Source organism: Carya illinoinensis, chromosome 5 (genome assembly GCF_018687715.1).
Source record: "Carya illinoinensis cultivar Pawnee chromosome 5, C.illinoinensisPawnee_v1, whole genome shotgun sequence".
Taxonomy (NCBI): Eukaryota; Viridiplantae; Streptophyta; class Magnoliopsida; order Fagales; family Juglandaceae; genus Carya; species Carya illinoinensis.
Window position 1 is genome coordinate 27,369,408 of NC_056756.1, and position 25,042 is coordinate 27,394,449.

General features: G+C 35.7%; 2 protein-coding genes across 5 annotated transcripts; both read right to left on the bottom strand.

The window, feature by feature from the left end:
- Positions 1 to 258: 258 nt before the first annotated feature.
- Positions 259 to 15,695, bottom strand: LOC122309927. 4 transcript variants are annotated; one of them, XM_043123720.1, is made up of 11 exons: positions 15,438 to 15,688; positions 15,099 to 15,199; positions 14,620 to 15,018; positions 13,816 to 13,915; positions 8,452 to 8,508; positions 8,089 to 8,127; positions 7,624 to 7,741; positions 5,387 to 5,475; positions 1,107 to 1,168; positions 886 to 982; positions 259 to 669 (listed from the first exon to the last, which is right to left on the bottom strand). In XM_043123720.1, exons 3-10 carry the CDS (start codon positions 14,949 to 14,951, stop codon positions 886 to 888), a joined length of 894 nt encoding a protein of 297 aa, XP_042979654.1. In that variant the 5' UTR covers positions 14,952 to 15,018; positions 15,099 to 15,199; positions 15,438 to 15,688; the 3' UTR covers positions 259 to 669. The 4 variants fall into 4 exon arrangements, with proteins under 4 accessions (XP_042979654.1, XP_042979652.1, XP_042979656.1 ...); XM_043123718.1 differs by having other exon boundaries at positions 15,432 to 15,688; XM_043123722.1 differs by lacking the exon at positions 886 to 982 and having other exon boundaries at positions 15,432 to 15,695.
- Positions 15,696 to 24,087: 8,392 nt separating this feature from the next.
- LOC122310233 lies at positions 24,088 to 24,826 on the bottom strand. The gene is made up of 2 exons (XM_043124115.1): positions 24,675 to 24,826; positions 24,088 to 24,496 (listed from the first exon to the last, which is right to left on the bottom strand). Exons 1-2 carry the CDS (start codon positions 24,824 to 24,826, stop codon positions 24,088 to 24,090), a joined length of 561 nt encoding a protein of 186 aa, XP_042980049.1.
- Positions 24,827 to 25,042: the final 216 nt, after the last annotated feature.

Here is a 25,042-nt window from a genome sequence, read left to right on the forward strand (position 1 = left end):
ACCATGGACAATTTTCCAATTTGTGAGCGTCGTCGTCTTTGACAACTTGCACAGGCCATGCTAATCTTCTCTATTGTTCAGATTTTATCTGATGTCTCTGGAGGGACCCCTAACAATTTCCCCAAAGATGTTACCACATCCTTCAAATAGAGTATAAATGTTTTTATCCACGCACTACCAATGTTGCAGGCATACTCTAAGCTATTGGAGATTTTATGAAATAACTGTGAAATATGATGGAATAATATACATAATATATTCCTGCCAAAAGAAAAACTTTTTATAAACTAAAACTAAGAACTCCAATCAAAGTTAAAGACAAAAACCAATCTGCGCTTACTCCACAACGTGAATGACAAATGAAAATTAACAGTTGAAAATAATGAAAAGTGCCATCTCAATCTATACATATATCGGTATTTGTTTCCACAAAATAATTTTATTTATACATCTGCCTGCAGAGGAAACACGATACATCAGGGGAGCAGTAGATTCGAAGACAGGTCGAAGCCCAAAATTTGACGAGGCAGTTCGTAGTGTTCTCGAATAAGCAAGGCTCCTAAGTGCATGTATACAACTCGGCTTCCCGGCAAAGAAAAAGAACTTGTATACTGCTGAGCTCAGACACTTTTAAGGCAGTCCATTTGAGCTCATTGATTTTGTCAGATGCTTGAATTGGTAAAAGTCGAACAGTCAGTTGTTTTTAAAAGCTAAATGATAAGGATAATCTTCTCACAATATAAACAGATTGAGGTCAAATATTAGATAAGACTTCCTACGAGAAGCATTCAGCAAAGAGAAGACAATGCTCCACCCAAATAAATGGAATTCCCTCTATAAGACACAACAATAAAGTATATTGAGGGAACTCAAGTGCAGGCTTACCTAAGTTGTGTAATGCAAAATACTATTTGCAAGATCCTCATTTATGAATACAGGCAGCGGTGGCATGTGGCTCATTATGCCAGGCATTTGTCTCATGCTACAAAGATTGAAAAAGAATTCACACACAGAGTGAACTCTTATCCAGACCCAAACATCTAACAGAACAGGAAATGATAGATAGCATTTAAATTAAATTTAAGATATAATGAGCATCCACATACTCGTTTAGGATAGCATTAAGGTTGTTTCTCGTACGGCAGAAAAGATTAATGTTGTCCTCCACCTGTTGATAGCAGTATAAATTTATTATTCCAGCTACAAAACTACAATTAATCTGAAACTGAGAAGATATGGCTAGCATGATCTCGCTGAAAATATTGGTGAAAAGCAGAGTTGGTGAAGTGTCAAAATGCCACCTAGAGACTAGGCTCAAAGTGCGCCTAAAATGAAGTAAAGTACACATTTTTATAAATAATAAATAATATCAAAATATTAAGAAAATACAACAAAAAGACTTAAAAGAAAGCAAGATAATAAAAATATATAAATTTAACCCATTACTCAATTTGTTAATAACAGTATTATGCAACTTGACAATCAAGTAATCAATTAGTTACACATTTCAACATCCCAAGGACAATAAATAAAATAGCACAAGAATCAAATGCATTTAAATTGATGCTAACATAAGCAATACAGTGTATAAGCGACATACAGAGATTATTTTGTCAAATAACATCAAAATTAAGACCATCATCATTGAAAGTTTACACCCATAGAAACCATAAAAATTTGATAATTTATTATATATAATTATTATAAATTTAAATTATATGAGATTATTCTTTTATCTACTCCATCTATTAGTTTGAAACCATTGAAATAAGAATAAGACCAACGTCATTGTCATCAAAAGATTTGTAACTCTCTAATCTTCCTCATCTACTTGTATAATATTATGATAGGTAAGTTAATAGTTCAAACGAATAATAATAGCGAAAACTAATGCTTTTAAAGGCTTTGGAAACAAGGGTTGTTTGAAAATTTCCACAAATTTCACCTACTCTCAACCAAACATCTTTACACAAAAATAATTATATCTTATCTTGATTCTCGTAAAAAAAACAAAAACCAAACCAACTTTCAAAAAACTCAAAAAACCTCACAAAAATATTCTCATACATTTTCAATAGGTCCCAGCACTTTTTCAATCACCAATAGAAACATCTTTCAAAAAAATGTTCAATCCAAACATTTTTAAATGGGTCCCACTACTTTCACAAAAGCTCAAAAAATTCAATTTTAAAAGCTCTCTTAAAAGTTTCAGAAATTTTCTAGAAAATCTAATATTTAAACATCCCCCAAAAAGGCCCCAAAAGGCACTCTTAATATGCACTTTCGAAATACACTTATAGAGTAAGCGCAGTGCTTTGTCCTTGGCGCTTAAGCTCACTTTAATCAGGATTGATGAGAAGATCTAAGCACACAGCAAATGGACCACAGGTTCCGTGTTTTGTGCCATATTACCCAGCATGCTCACACTAACCGTTAAAACAAGAAAAGGCACAACTCTTGTTTTTAGATTAAAACACAAAAAGAGCTAAACAAGATCAATAAATAGAAATTTCAATATACATGTTACATTCTAACATGCACCAGAATGCTAAAGAATGGGAGAAATGAAAAGTAGATCAGAGCCTGATAAGTAATACTACACTGCAGAACTTTGCTACTCTAGCCATATATGTAGAAAGAATTTTTCAAATGCTAGTTTTATTTTGAATGTCCAGATGCCATTTTCATATTTGCACTACCAATAGTACATAGCTATTCTGGATGTAAAAGGAATAGGAAGCTTTATGTGCTTAATGCTTATCCATTATATCACTACTAGACAAAAAGATAATGGTTTCTTAATTAGTAAATTACGAAAATAATAAGCTGCTAATTAAATAGCACGGGTGACTCTATTGTCATTTCACATCTTTTATTCGCAGACGATACTCTTCTTTTCTGTGATGCGGATATTGATCAGATCCAAACCATACGAGCATTGCTACGTTGTTTTGAAGCAGTATCGGGTCTCAAGGTGAATCTTGGGAAGTCTGAGATGGTTCCAGTGGGTGCGGTCTCTAATACCCCCAGCTTAGCAAGCTTTTTGGATTGTAAGGTGTCTGCTTTGCCGATGACATATCTGGGCCTTCCATTGGGCACAACTTTCAAGGCTAGAGCTATTTGGGATGGGGTAGTGGAGAAGATCGAGAAAAGGTTGGCTAGGTGGAAACGGATGTATTTATCGAAAGGTGGTCGTCTCACTCTCATTAAGAGTACCCTTTCTAATCTGCCCACTTATTATCTTTCCCTATTTCCTATGCCTGTAGGGGTGGTGAATAGGATCGAGAAACTTTTTAAGGCGTTCCTTTGGGGGGGTATAGGGGAGGAGAAGAAATTCCATTTGGTTAAATGGAAGACAGTATGTGCCCCAGTCGAGCAGGGGGGGTTGGGAGTGTGTGATTTGAGAACTTTTAATAAAGCTTTATTGGGGAAATGGTTGTGGAGGTATCAATCGGAAGGGGGAGCTTTGTGGAAGACAATTATAGATGTTAAATATGGAGCGGCTTGGGGTGGATGGTGTTCGAATGAAGTGAGAGGGGGGTATGGTGTGGGTTTATGGAAGTATATAAGGAAAGGGTGGCCATGTTTTGAACAAAATATTTGTTTTGTAGCAGGTGAGGGCAACCGTATCAGTTTTTGGCGTGATGTATGGTGCGGAGACCAGGCTTTGAAAAGGGCGTTTCCGGCTCTTTATAGTTTTGCAGCTAATAGGGAGGCTTCAGTGGCGGATATGCGTTTCTTTTCGCATGGCTCACATCAATGGAATATTCTTTTTAATAGGAATTTTCATGATTGGGAACTATCTTATGTATCAGATCTTTTTAGCCTGCTATATTCCAAGGGTTTGCCAACGACACAGGGGGATAGAGTGAAGTGGAGGGTTAATAATAAGAAATGCACGGTTAAGGCGTATTACAATATCTTGACAACACAGGACCATATTCCGTTTCCCTGGAAAAATATATGGAGGTCCCGGGTGCCTTCCAAAGTTGCCTTTTTCGTTTGGAGTGCTGCTCTTGGGAAGATCTTGACTACGGATAATTTGAGGAAGAGGGGTTGTGTCATGGTAGATTGGTGCTATATGTGCAAAGAGAATGGTGAATCTGTGGATCACCTACTATTGCATTGTGAGGTAGCTAGGGAGTTGTGGGATGAGATCTTTCGAAGGATTGATGTTCCTTGGGTGATGCCCCTGAGGGTTGTGGACCTGTTGGGTTGCTGGAGGAAGTTGCAAGGTTGTCATCAGGTGGCTGCGGCGTGGAAGATGATTCCGTTATGTATCATGTGGTGTCTTTGGTTAGAGAGGAATGCCCGGTGTTTTGAGGATAAGGAACGAACAAGAGTGGAGCTGAAGAATTTTTTTCTGCATACTCTGCTGTCTTGGTTTTCGGCTATTGTACTAAATGGGGATAATGCTCATGACTTTTTGTCTTTGTTTCAGCATAGCTAGAATGTATTTAGGTGTTTTTCTGTACACTTCCGGTGTACATGGCTCATGCCTTTTTCATTCATATCAATAATATTTTCTCTTACCTATCAAAAAAAAATTAAATTGCTAACTAGATATGGATAATAATATGCATAATTTAGTGCCATTGTCAATTTCTCACAAAGTAGTGGCAAAAAATTTTAATATTGTCATTCTACTTTTTAAAAATATTTTATTAAGCTAAGTATCATCATCTATAGCATCTTATTGTAGGAAAACATGGGTTCAGATCCAGGTTGGCCCACACTGAATTACGAGCATCAACACCAAGTGATATAAAGGACACAACGTTGTTTATATGTTGAGTCCATGGTCTTCCATAATAAACAGGCAAAATTTGGTAACAGCAAATGTGAATGAATCCGCCGCCCTCTAAGGGTTTTTCTTTCCTTGGGGATAAGTTATCCAAATTTAAACCAATAAAGCAATAAAAGTCAGATAAATTAGATGACACAAAATGATCATTTTGGTGAATGGTATTGAATGGCAGGTCCACACAAGTGGCAGAATTTTTTTTTTTTTTATAAGTAAACAAGTGGCAGAATTACCAGTGCTGTCATTTATTCTTCACATTGACAATGTTTTTCTTGATCGGTAAACAAGATTTTATTGATCAAAAGAATAGGCAAAAGCCCAAATTGACAATGTTACATGTGCACAGTGCTCAAACTGTATATCTTCGTTCATTGGAGGCCACTTTGAACATATGGGCTACACAATGGGAGTTATCTTGTATCTTGGATGAACAAGGAGCTTTTTAAATAACTAAAGTTCACCTTATAGCATATAATATCAACTCCGCATAATGGTAAACAGTTCTGCAGTTCTTTTTCTTACCTATATCTAATATTTAAGGTTTGCATTATGACATTTGCAAATTTACTGTAAAAGAATCACCTTGCGTATAGAAAGATTATCTGTGATTTGGTTAAACGCTTGAGCATTCTGTTCCAAGAGATGCTTTGTTGGGCCACCTATTCCAGAGACTACCAAAGAAAACAACAATCTCAGTTAACTGGATAAGTTGCAACCAATGGCATTAACAATTAAATATATAAAAAAGTAATAACACCTTTGCTACTTTAACAGATAGGCACAAGATAGCATGCATCAGTTAAGGGGTGTGAAAAGAAAGATGTGTAACAAAAGCATTATTTGTAATTTTATAGAAGATTTTTCTTTTGACAGTTGTGATATCCCATATGATAAGAATAAGGGTAGGTGGTGTATGAGATCCTCTACATTGCTTGGGAAGGAGAAGTTCTTGCTCTTTATAAAGTTCCAATAGAACTCCAATTATATCATTGACTAGTCCATTTGGAGTATAAACCATGTGATTTGGACCTTCCATTGAGATGTTACAAAATGGTATCAGAGCCTATCCTAAAAAAAAAATGTGAGACTTAAGCCGTACCACTTATGATGGACTCGCCTGACGAGGACGTCAGGTAACAGGGGTAGAATGTGATACCTCATATGATAAAGATAAGGGTAGGTGGTGAATGGGATCCCACATTGCTTGGGAATGAGAAGTGTTTGCTCTTTATAAGGTTCAAATGGGGCTCCAATTGTATCATTGACTAGTTCTTTTTTTAAGTAATAAGATATTTTATTGATGAAAAGATAGGCATAGCCCAAGTACACTGAAGGTATACATGTGAATACACCTATCTAGGAACTGGTAACCGATACAAGGAAATCATGAAAGCTGAGACCATTCAACTCTAAAGCTATGACCCACATAAATAAAGTCTTCCAAAAAGACCTCCTAAACTCTTCTAGAGAGCATTCCTGATTCTCAAAAAGTCTATCATTTCTTTCACTCCAAGTCTATCATTGACTAGTCCTTTTGAAGTATAGGGCATGTGATTTGAGCCTTCCATTGGGACGTTACACGATGCCAAGGAGGGTGGTGGTATAGTTTTGAACTCGGAACGCAACCAGAATTTTCCATTCTAATGTAGTATCTGGTACACTATACATCCTCATTCCATTTCGTTCCAAATTCCGACCCGTTCCTGCAGATTCCAAATTGTTTTAATGCCAATTTTGTAATTTTCTTGAGTTTGGGTGGCATTTTTGTAAATTTCAAATTTAGATGGCATTCATGTAATTTTAAAATCTAAAAGGGATTTAAATAATTTAAATATTTTTGTAACTTTAAATATATTCCCTCAATTCTTTTTTTTTTAAATCTCATTATTTTATATATTTATCGGCTCTTTATTTTTTTTTTTTTTTGTCTCAACTCAAGTTTGTGATTTTTTTAATATTATCTTTTGACACCAATATCTCTACTTTTTTTTTTAATTATTTTAAAGTATATTCATTTTAGAAATCTTCAGTTCTTCTACACACACACAAATACATATATGATACATAATTACATATACATGAATTTATTTATTAATCAATTTATATATAAATATATACATATAGCTAATCCCAAAATGGTACACCAAAATGCACCGATGCCAAAATATTCTGTTCTAGTATTTAAACTGGAATGATCACCAAAATGGAATTTAAAACATTGGGATGTGGATCTCCTAGCTTGTTGGAGAGACTGATTGGAAAATCCCCAGATTACCGTTTCGTGGAAAATGATTCCTGTGTCTTATGTGGTGCTTTTGGGTTGAAAGGAATGGCCAAAGTTTTGAAGACGAGAACACTCTTTGGATGAACTTAGATGTTTCTTTTATCATACCTTATTTCTTTCGGACTCTGCTATTGTTTTCTCTAGGGCTTGCTTTCATGATTTTCTTCATCTAGCTCTTAATTTGTAATTCGGTGTTCTTACTTGTATACTTCGTATGTACTTGGGCTATGCCTTGTTACTTGCTTCAATAAAATTTTATTTTCTTATTAAAAAAAAAAAATCAATATAGGCACTGATACTTAAAAGGAATGCAATTCAAAACACGAGCGGGAACTCATAAACTAAATTCTATTCTACAGTAACCACTTCAGATTGTGTATTATTAAACTTCCGATTCAGCAACCTGAAACACTTTGTTGCAATGGTAAAAGCACACACAAAGGAAGAAGCAAAACAGGAATAGGCAACTAAATAATTTTATGTACAACATACAAATAACGGGGATATTTTCACAAATCATATTAAACAAGCTAACCTCCATAAGCCATGATCTCATTCTGATCCATATTGCGCATCATGAGGGAATTTGCAGCTACATTCAGTGGCGGAGCTGAATGTATATTGGTTTTCAAGGACGACTCCACCAGCTTATCCTGAAGAAGCATGATCTTTAGAATACTGGTTCTTCAATCAACATTAGATCCTAAATCCTAAAGACATCAATTGACTCAATAAATAAAAACAGATTAAATCTATCAGTTTACAACGAATCAAATTGAGGAGTTAAAGAATAAGTTCACCATATGTAAAGTTTTACCACTAGTCATGGGACAGATCTCTGAAAATTACATTAAATAGCTAAAAATATTCACTGCATGGGATGATAAGCAACATCTTCATGTGGAAACTGACACTGGAATTTCATGAGATGAAAATGAAAGCACATTGACAGTATCAAAAGTTGGCGATGGGTGAAAGAGAGTGGGGGCAAGAAAAATACATGGGTGAGTCCGAAGGGCTCTGCCATAGGGTGGTTCACCTGTCATAAAAAAGAAAAATAAAAACACATGCACATTAACTAGTAACAAAATATATGTAGCTTTTGATTTAATGAAGACACAAGTACTAGCAATGCAGAATAGCAGAGTACGCAAAGTTAAAAACACCAGGGAGAATAAAGATAAATGTTAAGATAAATAAATTATCAATCTCAGAAGTTGCATATTTTTCAGCTTAAGAATTAATTTTAATTTTCTCTGAAACATCTCAAGAGGAAATACCTTAAGGTAAAAGTCTTAAAATGATGGAGATTTAACATAAAGAAGTAAATATAAAGAAGACTAGCATAATTTCACTACCATACCTTACGAATGTTCACCTTTTTTCCCACGTTATGTTCCTCAGATTTTCTTCGCTTTCTCTGCACATGGCAAATACATAACGTTCATAGATATTCTACAATCACAAAAAAATATTGATAAATACAAAATTAATCCACAGCTCTATGCAAACATTCACACAAGTGCCCACACTTACTGTTCTTTCAAAAATTCTTGCTAAGGACACACAGCAAGGCATTCACATCATTTTCCATGCCATAAGGCATATTTTACCAGAAAATCCATCAAATGGAAAAAGATTATCTTTTCAGATAAAAAATGCATCACACAAACTTCGAAGCATAATTCCTGTAAATTCCCATAAATATTCTCAATTGAATTGAAAGGCTTCATCAATATTTACAAAAGATTAAACAACTAGAACTCCATGATCTCTAACAACTACAACCCAAACTAAATAACTAATAGAACCCAAAAAATAAAAAAATAAAACCCAAAACAAGATAAAACCAAAAAACAAAAAACATTATAAACCCAAAAGAAGACTTGAAGGAAATAAATTAGAATAAATCTCCAAAGATAAAAAAATATAAATTGGCTTTGATTTCTAATTTTTTTTTTTTTTTTTTTTTTTTAAGTAAGAGAAAAATATTATTAATCAGAAAATAGCAAAGCCTGAGTACACAAGAAGTATACATAACACCTAGGGATGTTCTATGTGATGAAATAAAGACAAGAACTCATGAACATTGTCCCCGTTTAGTACAATAGCAGAAAACCAAAGCAATAAGTGTGTAGGAAAAAGTTCTTTAACTCTGCCAAAGAGCGTTCTTTGTCTTCAAAGCAGTGCGCATTTCTTTCCAACCAAATACACCACATAAGACACAGCGGGATCATCTTCCACGCTGCTGGCACTTGATGACATCCTTGTATCTTCCTCCAACAACCCAACAAATCTACCACTCTCAAGGGCATAACCCACGCAACATCAACCCTTTGAAAAATCTCATCCCACAACTCCCTTGTAACGTCACAGTGTAATAGGAGGTGATCAACAGATTCTCCATTGTTTTTACACAAATAATACCAATCCAACACTATGCACCCCCTCTTCCTCAGGTTATCCGTGGTCAATATCCTCACAAGGGCTGCATTCCATACAAAAAAGGCTACTTTAGAGGGCACGAGACTTCCAAATGCTCTTCCAAGGAAAGGGAGAGTGGTCTTGTGCTGATAAGAGTTTATAATACGCCTTTACAGTTAATTTCTTCCGATTATTAGACCTCCACTTCAAGCGATCACATTGTGCCATAGAAGTCCCCATGGAGTATAGTAGGCTGAGAAAATCTAAGACAATAGGTAATTCCCAATCATGAAAGTCCCTGATAAAAAGAACATTCCACTGATGGGGCACCTTGAAGGAATAACCGCACATTTGCCACTGAAGCCTACCTATTAGAAGCAATACGGAAAAGAGTTGGATAAACTCTTTCCAATGCATGGTCTCCACACCACACATCCCGCCAGAAGCTGGTATGATTACCATCTCCAAGTACAAAGTGAACATGTCTCTCAAAACAAGACCACCCACTCCTTATGAATTTCCATAAACCCACGCCGTGTCCCCCTCACTTCGTTGGAGCACCAACCACCCCAAGCAGCTCCATATCTTGCATCAATAATTTCCTTCCATAAAGACCTCCCCTCCGAATGATATCTCCATAACCACTTCCTCAATAGGGCTTTATTAAACGTTCTCAAGTCACGCACACCCAACCCCCCTTGTGTAAATTGAGCACAGACTGTCTTCCAGCTAACTAGATGGAATTTCTTCTCCTCCCCCAATCCCCCCCATAAGAATGCCCTTATGGTTTTCTCAATCCTTTTCCCCACCCCTGCCGGTAAAGGAAACAAAGATAAGAAATATGTGAGAAGATTTGAAAGTTTGCTCTTAATAAGACTAAGACAACCCCCTTTTGATAAATAAACTCGTTTCCAACCAGCCAACCTTTTCTCTATCTTCTCCATCACCCCATCCCATATATTTCTAGCCTTAAAAGTTGCACCCAAAGGAAGTCCCAGATATATTTCAAAGGCAGTTGATTTCTAAAATTAACTGATACTAGATTAGAATAAAGCTGCCTACTTTCTGCCTGAAGAGTAAAGGCTACCTAGAGCATTTATCACTTCATAGAAAAATCTTAAAATAAAGGGAAAAATGAAAAGAGACAGCTCCAAGTTTGGGTCAACGGAAAAGCAACTTTCCATGCTAAACAAAACGGTAAAATTGCTTCATCCATCCACCTCCCATCCAAAGTAATTCAGAATTTTTCTATTTTTGTTCTCTCTCTCTCTCTCTCTCTCTCTCTCTCTCTCTCTCTCTCTCTCTCTCTCTCTCTCTCTCTCTCTCTCTCTCTCTCTCTCTCTCTCTCTCTCATATTGTTCATCTCTTTGTAGCTATAAATTTATTACGTGGATCAATAAAATCTCTTTTACCTATCAATTTATTTTTCATAAGTTTTTTTATCGTAAATAAGAATTTATTGATGCATTTTTGGTAAGTTAAACTTTATTAATTATCAAATGAGGTGTTGCACTAGTATGCAAGATGTATACATGAGATACACCCAATCAGAAAAAAGAAAAAAGAGCAAAGGTACCTGGGAAGTACAAACTGAAAAACCAAAGTGTGCAATCATCCAATGGTAAAGGGTTTTAAAAAGAGTCTTTGAGCTCCTAGACCTTCTTCTGTAGCTACAAATTACAACTTCTGAGTCCTTGTTCTTATTTAAAATTTATCCGAAGCCTTTCTCCGGTAAACAATGGTGAGCACTATACATGAGCTGATGACAAGCTAACCCTCTATAAAGAACTGGAACAAACACCCCCGCGTTCTCTAAATCCCTACTAAAACAGACAAAACCAAAAATATGCAAACAACCCAATTCCTCTTCCTGTTCCTGAAAGTAGAGCAGATGGAAAATTTTCTTGACCCTTCAGGTTCTTTCACAATTTCCCATTTGAGTATTAGGTAATATGGATTCCTCAGCTTTTTCTGAGTGATCAGGGATAGCTGAGGTCAAGGAAGTCAAATCTAATGATGCCAAAGATTATCTTCCTTCTTGGAAATTAAGAGACGTGTAGGTTCTAATTTCAGATTTAGGGTATTGTCAGGTTCCAGAACTACAAGTTCCTTTCTCCAAAGCTGTTGAGTGGCTCCCACTTCCCCAGAATTTTCATAAATGACGTACAAGTGACAAGCAATTTGCCAAGAATGGTTCCTTTCAACAAGGAACCCATGAATTAACATGTGTCATCCTTATCCCAAATATATGAATTCTTTTGAATTTCCAGGCCTTTGTTGCCTTTATACCAGTCTTCTTTGTGGTCAAGGAGGAGCACAAGACAACGCCCCACTCTAGCGGTTCTTTCCTAGAACAATTCGGACTGAAAGTGTAAACAAGAAGACACAGAGGAAGAGAAGAAAGCATAAGAGAAACACGGGAATGAAAAGTCTTTGAATTTCAACTCAACTAGGATTGTACAAGCATGGGAGTGTAACTCTTTTATTCTTCTTAGTTAATGGTGTCAAATTTCTAGTTGGAGAAGGGGTCTCATAGCATTTTGATTGAAAACAAAGAGTGAGTTCTGACCAAACTCAACCTTTAAAGTTATAATTAACTTGCTCTTGCAATAACATCCACATAATACTGCAGGGTAAACAAACAAAATCTTGTAACTATTATGGGACCAAACCTCTTTCTCAAACATGTCAGCAGCTCCAAAACTATGCTAGGCATCGCCCAATTCATCCAAAGAGAGACACAACTAGTGACCAGGCATACAATGTAATTTCTTTTTTATCATTACCAGGCATACAACATAATACAAGTACAATGCAGAAATAAGTTACTTATTGTCTCAACAACACTCTTGAACATGCACCACTTTTCCTCTCTAGCTAGATTCTCAATTATCTAAATTTTTCCCACACTAGCTGAGAGAAATAAGACCCAAAAAGTTTCCACAGGATCTTAGCACACATGTTTTCCAAGAAATCCCAACACATACAAAGTATCCTATAGTCTCTGTAAGCGATCACACCTCAAACCTTACAATTCTAACTAACCGCACCACTATCACCTCCACTTGAAGGGATGTGTGAGTATTATAGCTTACAACTCTTAACTCCCAATCATAAAACGACATGAAAGCCTACAGTCCAATGTCCTACTCCTCACAAATTCGAAGCTACAACAATGTCTTTGTAATACACTAGATCAAGTATGAGAGTTTGGTGAACATGGTGAACAAATCCCACATTGGTTGAGAGGGAGAAGTTCTTGTGATTGACTATGATTCTAAGAGACTCCAATTGTAACACTAATGAGTCCTTTTGGAGTATAAGTCCATATGTGACTTGAGTTTTCCTTAAATTATTACAAATGGTATCAAAACCAATCTCAATAGAATGTCTAACAAGGACATCAGGGATTTAAAGGGGAAGATTGTAATACCCCAAATTTGGTACAAAATAAATGGAATCCTATATTGCTTGGGGGAGAGAAGTTCTTAACAGTTTATGATGATTCCAAAAGGCTCCAATTATAACATCAGCTGGTCCTTCTAGAATACAAAGATATGGCTTGAATATTACTTGATTCATTACAATCCCTTTTATCAGCTCAAAGGGACAAATCCAAGAACCATTTCTTCGAAAATACATCAATGGACCAAAATCATACCAAATTGAACCATCTAGCTTATCCCGTACCACAAGTTAAGAGACCTTGAGATGCTCACCAACACCACTCAAGCTTTTCCATTGTTCAAATATGTGAACCTTTCAACATTGTAGATGTCAACTCAACCCAGCCTTGACCATTTTAACACAACTAATGCATCTCAACGTTAAATCCACTTGTATCTTATTTGCCAAAATCATCTCCCTAACAAGCTTGATTGGAGAGTCAATTTTCGGATTCTCAATCCTCCATTTAAAGAGAGCACAGCACATTCCAATCTATTGGAGAATATTTGAATTCCTAATGCACATCAACCCCAAAAAATTAAAAATCCCTTTGCACCTTTGCCAACTAATTAGCCATAGAATAGGAATAGGAATTGGAAGTAAGAAAGAAAATAGATAGGGAAGTTGCATAATATACTCTCTGTTTATAGACTAGCCCTCCTACTCTCGCCTTATATAGTGTAGTTAGTCATGAGAATATGCATCTTGACCAGCATAAAGGAGACCATGAAATCACACATCATCGTCAACATAAAATAGGTAAAATGTGAATAACCAATAATCCCTGTGCAATTCAAAAGATCAAAAGCCATACACAAAGCTCAAATGGCATCACGACATGTACTGAAGATCTTACCGTCAGCCACCTACACCTCAAAGCAACATCACGGACAGTTTTATTATGCAATGTCGCCGCAATCTTGATATACTTCATTATACTTGGTTCATCAACAAATCTATAAATTTACACATTACGCGCACATTAATATTGAACAAATGCATACTAAAATCCAGAAGCAAGAGAAATTCAAAAAACATCAAACATTGAAGTGGTTAATACTACAAGCATTCAAAATTTTTACGGAAATAGTGGTTATTGTGGCAAAGCTTGGCCACATAAACATTACACAAGAAAGGTCAGAATAGAAGCCAGAAAACGCTCATAACATTGGAAAAGAGCGAGACTTTGGGACATTCTAAGCACAATTGAATCTATGAAAAAATTCACATGTTGACTTGCAATAATTTCATGGCACTAATAAAAAACCGCGTCTAAAATAACCGACTCCGCAAATTTGTGCCATGAGAAAATTGCACGAATATCAATCCACGAGAAAATTTGTGAATACATCACGTGTATGTGTGCGTTTGAATGTCATTATATGTTTTTGTCGTTTCAAAACTTCTACAACTGGGATCAAAGACGAGTCTTCAACATGCCCAAGAAATCTTCCCCCTCAAAAGTTCAAAACATTCAGGGGAGAACCGTAAAATAGTTAACACAGAACAATTCGGAAACAAATAGAGGATAAACCAGCATAAGTCAAATACCATGTAATAAACAACAGAAGTAGTTATACGATTTATTTTAAACTTGCATCACGCACAAGGCCAAAAAAAAAAAGTCTACAAAAACGACCAATTCCTGAAGGGGACCTACTTGTCCAGGCCTTCCTTCAATTTGTACTGTTCCTCGACCGACCACTCCACGGCAAACTCAGTGTCGTGCTTGAGCCCGGGAACAGAATCATGAACAAGAGAAGAAGCAGATGGGTTCCCAGGCTGACATATCACGGGACTGATGTTGATGATGTTGGAAGAATTCCCAAAAAACAGCAGGTCTGCGGTGCTGTTTATCCCATAGTAATTGTCCAGCGGCATCATCTCGGACGAGCTGTTGATTGCCCCGGACTGAAACGATATAGCGTGCCGATTCATTACAGAACCAAAAGTTTCCTGGAGGTGAAACCCGGTGTTCGACTCCGCTGCCATTTGGGTAGGAACTCCCGAAACTCCACTACCAAACCATAACACTTTTCAAATGTTGCAACTCATGCCGCTGGGGAAGAAATCTGAAATTTAGTATCAAGATTCCGTAACCCGCAACAAATTCACTACTTAAGGGCTCAAAGACAGAACCTTTAGGTCATGAAAAACCCAATAAGCGTCCATGAACTCGCGGGAATTAGAGCGAAATATTACACCGAACTCCGAACAAAACCGAAAAATGCTGAAAGAATCTGAAAAACCAACATTCCAACAAGAAGAGCAACTAGAATCAAGTAGGAAAAATCAAAGATAAAATTCCCCCTAAAAATTAAACTGCAGAAGCATATTTTTTGTTCTTTTTTTTTTTCACGCTTTCATCCTGATCGTGGTATCGGGATAGCAGTGAGAATGGGTGGGGACGAGCGGCGGAAAGAGAAGAAAAGGGAGATTGGGAGAAAAAGGGTCGAGGCTGAGACGCCTAACCTCAACCTTTTGAGGATGAAACTTGCAGACAGTGCCCTAATTGGCTCTTCCTCGTTCTTCTTCTTCCACTTTTTCTCCCACTATCCTGCTGCTACTGTTACAACTTTTCTCTTTACTGCTTGCTTCATTGTTTTTTTTTGAAAAATTAATAAAGTAAAATAAAATTCAGATATATCTATCTCTCTCCGGTTAAGAGACAAAAGAGATAAAAGCTTTGTATTTCCGCCAATGGGAGGCTGAGAGCGAGACAGAGGCCAAAAATGGGGTTTTTGAGCTTGAGGGAATTTTATTTATATTTTTTAATTTTTTTAATTATTTAAAAATAATAATAATAATATAATAATTGCTTAAAAAAAATATAAAAAATAAAAAAGAATTGTTGGCTTCAGGATCTTTAAGAACTCAGCAACAGTGCGAATCCCAAAAAGGCACTTCTATTCGATGCCAATTATTGCAGACTTTCTTCATCGTCCCTTTTGCTTACCCTCATGCCCGGAGTTTTTAGCTTCTACCGCTTTTTGTCTTTTCGATTTGATGTGCACTTCGCTCCATTATTTCTCTTTTATAAAGGTCGGGTTTGGATTGAAAGGTAATTTCATTTCATTTTAACTTTTATGATCTTATTATTATAATTTTATTAAATTTTTATATAAAATATAATAAATAATTTAATTTTTTTAAAATTTTAATTCAATTTTTTTAAATTTTAAAACAACAATAATAATATTTTATTTAATTTTTATCTTTTATATAAAATCATCTCATTTTTAAATTTAAATCAGGTTTAAATCTGATTTGTTAATTCAAATGATATGACATGAGATGAGATTGAAATTAAAATTAAATATTAAATTAAATATTATTAGAATATTATTTTAATTTTAAAATTTAAAAAATTTAAATTATTTATTTTATTTTATGTAAAAATTTAAAAAATTATAACAATTAAATGAGATTAAATGAGAATAATTATAAAAACAAACGAGACCTTAGAGTGATATAAAATAGATACAATTATAGGTTATATAAATATTGTGTATTTATTTAAAAAAAATTAAATCTATTATTAAGAAAATTAATTTTTTATATAAATTTTATATTTATTTATTTTTTAAAAAATAATATAGGCACTTACATACTCTATTGTTTGGTTAACCAAAATAAAAAATTTCATCTCATCTCAACTCATCGTTACACCTTTTTTAAATTCACATACAAAATATAATAACCAATCTAACTTTTTCAAATTCCAATACAAAATTAATATTCAAAAATTATATTATAATAATATTTTATTCATTACTATTTAAACTATCTCATCTCATCTGTGTAACCACCTAGTTCATATAAAATAATAACTTTCCAAAAAACTTTTGACCAAAATATAAGACCTTTCTAAAAATTCTTGTTTATTAGAAATAAGACATATATATAGGCTGATATCTTCAAGTCCACTTATTCTAAACTAATTAAATAAAATTTTTTAATAAAATATATAAGTCCAAAACCTTTAATAACAATAGACCTAAATCGTATCTTTCGTAACGTATCATATGGATAAAAACTAGACCTCCTCTTTTCAAGTATGTAATTATCAATTTTTATTTTATTTTATTATATCTTCTTATAAATTATTAATAAGAGCTTGATAACCTAATAATATATAATCTAATTTTTAAAATAAAAAGCTTGAGTTCAAAATTCCTCACCTCTGTCACACACATGTAGGCCAAAAGGCTCACTGGCCCAAAATAATGACCCGAGTACGCCCGAATCGAATTCAACAAAAGCACTAAAATCCAAATTCACTCATGTCATTGTAAGAATTTCTGACACTAAGGTGTGTTACAGAATCCGTATGTCTTCATAAAGTTAAGGACTTATATTAGCCTAATTAAAGGGATTAAAATTATGTGGGAGAATAGAATAGGGACCTTGCTACTGGGTCGCCTAGGTGCACAGCTAGGCGTGCTCTAGGACTATGCAAATGCTCCGACGACTCTAACTTCGGCTGATCTATACTTCGATTCCGACTTCAACGAAAGCAGAGTAATAAGAATTTAGAGTCCTTCTAAAATTTTATGTTGGAGTTGGAGTATTGAGTCCAAATGAGCTCCAAACTCTGAAGTCTGATTTCACAAAAAAAAATAAAAAAATCATATATAAAATGATGTCATTCAACTTGAACGTTATTCCATTTTAAATGAAAAGACTTCGTTTTCTTTATTTGGGCATTCAAAACGCAAGACCTTCTCACCCTCACTCTTTTGCGAGCCTTCTTTGTTCTCTCTCTATTTCTCTTTTCCCATACACTGTTTAGGGCCATTTGCCATCGTTTCATAACACCATAAGTATATTACTACCTCGATTTGTTTGATTCACAATTGGTATTTGGTGTTTAATTTATGATGAGTTCAAAATTTAGGGTTCCTAAATTTTGAAGATTTTGTTTTCATGACTTCACTGTAAATCTAATTTAATGATACTTGTGATTTTGTTGTTTAAGAAATGCCTAATTTAATGATTTTGCCATGACTTCATTGTAAATCCTCTTGATTTGGGGGAAAAAACGTAGAATGATGCAAACTAGTGGAAATCCCCAAATAACTTGCATTTATTTATTGAAGGCACTTCCCAATATCTCAGGGTTATTTGATGTTAGCAAAAGTATTGCAATTTGCACTTGGGTTAGGCTGAACACAATTTACTTCACAAACCTTTTGCCTTTAAGTTTGTCTTTGCCAATAATGGCATCCTCCATTTAAAACATTCCAGTAGCTTGGAGAGGAGTCATATTGGAAAATCTTATATTTTTTATTATTCTGTCTTGGCCTCCAGTCATATTTTCAGATACATGTTGCTTATTTACCAACATAAAAACCTCCAATCTAATCAAAATATAAACTAAATTCAAGAAAATAGATCTCTTAGGATGATATCTGCAATTGCCAAGATGCAAGGATTACTAAGATCCAAAGGGGTGCCAGAGATTGTCCAGCCTTCACTGCAACAAGGGCCACCAAAGATTTCTAAAGACAGATTCAAATTGACATCTGTACTGCACATTATAATGATAATAGTCATGAAAAAAGATAATTGGCAAGAAATTGGACAATTTAACTTACCCAATATTAATGGCGGTTTCTTCTCGTTAAGCTATTATTATAAAAATGGAGTTTCAAATGCATTATTTTGATTTATAATATCATGTTTAATATATAAACATCTCAAAATGTATCCAATCATAGATGTAAGTTTTTCTAATAGATGAATGATGATAGTTTTTTTCAAAAAAAAAAAAAGAATCGTAAAAACAGAGTGTATATAAACATAAACTTCAATATTTTAACAAGAATAAATTGCAGCTAAAGTAATTCCAAAACAAGCCACGTACAGTTTGACACCCCCAAAAATTAAATAAATAAACTCATGGAAAACATCCTTTGTACAATGATTTTTGGGTATGGCTTCAATTTCACTTAAAATTTAATTTTTCATATGAGAACAAGAAATTGGCAGTTCAACCCATGCTCCATATAAGCCTTAACCGTGGTATATCTAAAGTCAGTTATTGTATGAGACCGGTGACTCTCATTTCCCACGAATTTCCCACGAAGTGGAATGACGTGGGAAATGAAAAGGCATTATTACGGAAAAAAAAAAAAAAAAAAAAACCTTTAACATCATTTGATAACTTGGGGAAATGTTTCTAATATAATGCTTGTTCAATGTCATTCTTAGCCTCTCCATGCCATAAAAAATAATAACTTTGATAGTATACTTCCAAATATGAAGTATGTTAATGTCATTATAATTTTTTTAAATTTTCACACAAAATATAATAAATAATTCAATTTTTTAAAATTTTAAAAAAATAATAATATTAAAAAATAACATTTTAATAATATTTTATTTAACTTTCAATTTTTATCTTAACTCATCTCATTTTATCTTAATTCACTATTTAAATGGCACCTTAAAAAGTATACCTGATGACACATTTCACTTTTTTTTTTTTGAAAAAAATACCTCAGAAACTTCCATTAATCTTCACTTCTTACAACTTTATAACTGTTCAAACATCCCACAATTAATTCTAGGACCTCATCAATCCATACAAATTCTTCCTCTATAGTTAAGGCTTTTTTTGCTAAAGTATGAGCTACTATGTTCTTTTCCCTAGTTACCAACTGTATATTCCAATCAGGCTTATTCCTAAAGTGGTATCTAATATCATCAACAATAGGACTGAAAGAAGGTAAATCTTCATCGACACTCTGCACAGCAAGCACCACTACTTTTGCATCTCCTTCAAATATGGCTTTCTGAATATTAAATTTAGAACACAATTCCATTGCTTTCCTTAAGGCAAAACTTTCTGCAACTGCTGCATCCATCACATTTTCTTTTTTATCACACACTGCAACCATTGCCTCTCCTTGTTCATCTCTGATCATAATCCCTACCCCCATTCTCTTCTTCTTTACACCCATAGATGCATTCTAGTTCACCTTGACAAAGCCCTGCTCTGGTTTCTCCCACATTACCCTTTCTGTCAAACTAGTTTGTGCTACAACATGTCGAGTAATAACCATCTGTACTTCTTTGAACTCTTGTAGAGCTGACCTTGTACCAATGAAATCTTTCCTGGGACAAGCCATTCTTTCCTCAAAGAACCATTCATTTCTCATAAGCCAGATCTTCCTCAATAACACTGCAATTTCCTCCAGTTGGCACTTAGGAAATCTGTTCATAAGCTTTTCCCACAGAATCAGAAACTCCATCCTGGATTTGTTCCATTTCTTAACACAACTTTCATCATTACCCCATATGTCATTTGCTGCAAGACACTCCCACAGCACATGCACTGTGGACTCCACCTCTGCATCACATATAGGGCACCTCTTATCCTCTGTCACCTTCCTTTTATACAAATTTTCCTTTGTTGGTAGCAAATTATTTGCAACTTTCCAAAGGTACATTTTTGTTACACCTAGTACCTCAAGTTCCCACATACTTCTCCACCTGTCATCTGTCTTCCTCTCTAAAGAACTTTCACCTTTATTTCTCTCCCTTACTTCTAAGTTCAAGTAATAGGCACTACGAACAGAAAACAATCCTTTCTTTGATGGTCCCCATAGCAACTTATCCTTTGTTCTGCCTCTGCTCAAAGGTATGTTGAGGATTAACTCAGCTTCTGCTTCTGAACATAAAGCTCGATTTTTTTTTCATCCCACTCACCTTTCTGTTCAATAATTAGTACTTCCACTTTAGATTCTTTCAGCATCGATTTCTCTGGGGATTGAACAGCATAAGATATGGGACTAGGAATCCATTTGGATCTCCAGATTTTAATCTCCTTCCCATCCCCCACTCTCCATATTAATCTTTCTTTCAACAGATCCCTAGCAGACCATATGCTCCTCCACACTAAAGACGGTTGAGTACCCAGCTTTGCCTCCAAGAAGGTCCCATTTTTGTAGTACTTTTCTCTAAACATCACTGCTGCCAATGTAGAGGGGTATTTAATCAATCTCCACCCTTGTTCCGCAAGAAGGGCTATATTAAAACTCTCTAAGTCTCTGAACCCCATTCCCCCCTTTCCTTTCTGCACACTCATCCTTTCCCATTTCCTCCACGCCATTCCCCTCCCTTCCTGCTGCCTTCCCCACATGAATTTTGATAGCAAAACATTTATCTCCTTGCATAATCTATTAGGAAGTCAAAACACTCCCATAGTGTAAGTGGGAATGGATTGAAGGATAGCCTTGATTAAAACTTATTTCCCAGCCTGAGACAAGAAGTTGTTCTTCCAACTGACCATTTTCTTCCAAATCCTCTTTAATGCTTCTAAAAGTATTGAACTTTGACCTCCCTACCATAACAGGGAGACCTAAGTGCTTTTCATACGTACTACACACAAATGATTGACCAGATTCTTGGATGGCCTGTTTGTCAGAAAACTGAGTATTACTACTAAAAAACACAGATGTTTTTTCCTTATTAAGGAATTGCCCTGATGCCTTTTCATAAACTTGCAAGACTTCTTGAATCTTCCTCCATTCCTCAATTTTTGCTCTGCCAAATAAGATACAATCATCTGCAAAAAGTAAATGATTAATGCTAGTTCCCCTTCGAGCTACTTGAACCCCTTTACTAAACTTACTATTCTCATAGTAGTCGAGCAGGCTACTTAAACCTTCAACACAAACTAAGAACAAATAGGGTGACAAAGGGTCACCTTGTCTCAACCCCCTTTGAGGCCAAAATTTGCAACAAGACACCCTATTGATCAAAACAGAATAAGAGACAGTTATCCAAAAAATCCCACTCGACTCGATCATAGGCCTTAGACATGTCTAGTTTCATGGCCATACTCCCCACTTTCCCCCTCTTTCTCTTCCTCATTGAATGCAACGACTCATAAGTTACCATGATGTTATCATTTATTAATCTACTAGGAAGAAAGGCACTTTGAGTGGGAGATATTATCTCAGCTAAAACATGTTTTAATCTATTTGTGATGGCTTTTAAAACAATTTTGTACATGGCATTACATAAGCTTATGGGCTTGTATTTAGTTACTTTTCTGGGTGACTTTGTTTTTGGGATCAAAGCCAGGTAAGTATAATTGAGGTTTGGGTCAAGAGGACTACCATTTAGGATTGCCAAAGAAGCTCTGCTCACCTCTTTTGACACTATGCCTCAATGATTTTGATAGAAACAAGGACCAAATCCATTTAGTCCTGGAGCTTTTAATAGAGCCATTTGCTTCACTACTTTTGCCACTTCTACTTCTGTAAAACTTTTTGATCGATAGCCTTATATTCATCTCAGCTATAATCCTTCTATCCATGCCTACTAAGGAATTTTCAATCTCAATTACATTTGGCTTTAAGGATTGAAATAAGGTTCCAAAGAACCTTCTGAAATTTACTTCCACCTCCTTAAAGCCAATAACCATTCTGTTGTTTTCATCCTCCACTTTTTTAATACAATTCCTTTTCCTTCTTTGATTAGCACGTGCATGGAAATACTTAGTATTTCTATCCCCATGCTTGTACCAATTCCTTTTAGCACGTTACTTCCACCATAGATCTTCCTTTTCTAACAATAAATGCATTTTTGTAGTTGCCTTTCTGATTTCCTCCACATTGCTACTGCATTCTTCATCTTGTAAATTTTTTAATAGCTTAGTTTTTTCTTCCATATCCTATCTATTACTCTGTCTCTTATTCTTACTCCATTTCTGCAGGGCTCTTTTGCTATTATTCAGTAGTCCTATAATGCACTGATCCTCAGTCCCATTCCTCCCCCAAACTTTATTCAGAACCCATCCACAATCCTCCTCTAGAGCCCAACTAGCCTCATATTTAAATCCTCTTCTATTCTATTTTAGTTGTGAATCAACCTCTTAATACTTCCTATTTAAGTGGACTAATAGTGGCTTATGGTCAGAAGTTCTGGCCACCATTACCTTCACCCAAACCTCAATAAAAATGTCCATCCAGTGAGGATTTGCTACTGCTCTATCTAGCATTTCTTTTGTAAAAGTTGCATTAGTATGGGAATTGCTCCACGTATACTTGTCACCCTTCCAACCCAAGTCATTTAGGCTCCCCACACTCATTACTTCTCTAAACAATTCCATTTGACCCTCATGTCTAGCCTTCCCTCCCCATTTCTCATCATTGGTTAAGATTTCATTGAAGTCTCCCACTATAAACTACCCATCATTACCTCTCGGTTTCATGGCTTTTAACATCATCCAAGCCTCTTTTTTTTAATTGTTTCAAGTGGACTATAAAAACAGGTAAGTAACCATCTACTTTCACCTCCTCCTCCCACCCATGCATTAATGTGTTTTTGTGAAAAACTAACTATTTCAAGTTGCACACTTGAGTCCCATAATAGAACCAGTCCACCCCCTTTTCCAACAGCTTCTACTATAAAGCATCGTTCACAAACCATTTTATTCTTTCACATTTTCTTAGTTTCCATAATGAAAACTATTTTGGGTTTATTCTTCTCTACCATAGAGCAAAGATCTTGAACTATCTGAAAATTCCCCAACCCCCAACAGTTCCAACTTAAGAGTTTCATAACGATTGACGGGGCTGAAATTCAACGTTCGCCATACCAGTAGTGATATCACCTGTACCCTCACATTTCCCCTTCTTATAAACCTTGCCCAACCCCACATCTTCCACCTCAAACCCATCTCTCTTTTTTTGTATTTTCTCTTTTATAATTGGCCCATCTAAATTGACTTTTGCCCTGGCCCTCCTCTTCCATACCTCTTTCTTTGCTACCTATCTCCTTTCCACCATAATAACTTCTTCCTCAATTAAGTTCACTAGACCTCCCTCCCCCTTTTCATACTGGACTTTAACTTTCTGCAATAAGTTATCCCCCTTTTCTATTGAAACATCTTGTGCAGGCACCACTACAATGGAAGATCTTCCCCCTTCTTCCTCACTCATGCTTTTTATTCTAGTGACCATTCCCTCTCCACCCTCCATGATTTTTTACTCCCCACATTCTCACTTCCTTGTCCTTTTCCACTCTCCCCAATGCCATCCTCAGAAGCTCCCCTTCCCCTACTACCCTCTTCTTCAGTCCCCCCCCCCCTTCACTTTCCTTACCCTCTCATATCCTATGAAATTCCCCCTTCTTTACATCCAAAAGTCCCATATTCAATACACCTACAAGTAAAACATATTCTAGCCATTTTTTCATAACGAAATGGAACCCATATATTTTTCCCTTTTACTGTCAGAGTTCTACCTCTAGCCAGTGGTTGTGTGAGATCCATGTGGATTTGGACTCTCAAGTAACTCCCCCACCCACTCCCATCTTCTTGCACATCTACCTTCTCCACCCTTCCCACCGTGTATCCTATCTGTTCACCTCGTCTTTCTATCATACAGGATAATGGCAAATTATGCAGTCTCACCCAAAAACTCTCTAAGACAAACTCTACTTGTTTCAAAGGAGTATGCCCATCAAATTCCTTCAGAACCAATAGCTGGTTATCAAAACAACCAAGGTCTTCCCGACCAGACCTTCAGTTTATCAGCCACATTATCAAAAACAATGGCAAACATATTTAGACTTACCTCAGTAAACATGGCTCTCTTGCTAATCCTCCACACTTTTGCCAAAGTGGTTTCCAATACCTCCTTAATAATCAGCCTTTGTGAGCACAATTTCCCCAGTAGAGTTCTCTATTCTTTCATTAACAACTCCCTCTGCACTTCATCATAAATCTCAATTGCCATTTTCTCCTCCTCTAGTAGTCTCAATTCCTTCCACTTTTCCTCTAAATCCTCCATCGTTTCGTACAGATCACTCGCTTTCCTCAAAGAATTATCGTCCCCAGTAAATCTTTCCATCCTTTCCGCCGTGGCCTACTATATTTCGCTACCACATAACCAATGTAAGCTTCCAGAAATTTTTCTAGCAATGGCCAAAACCACCTCCAGATTCCCTCCCTTCCATTATAACTGCCTTACGTGCCTCTAGCACTACTCACTCTCCACTTCTTTTCCTAAGAGAAAACAAAGGAGACTCCCCAGTTTTGCTTACTGTTAATCCCCTCAAAAGGTCAT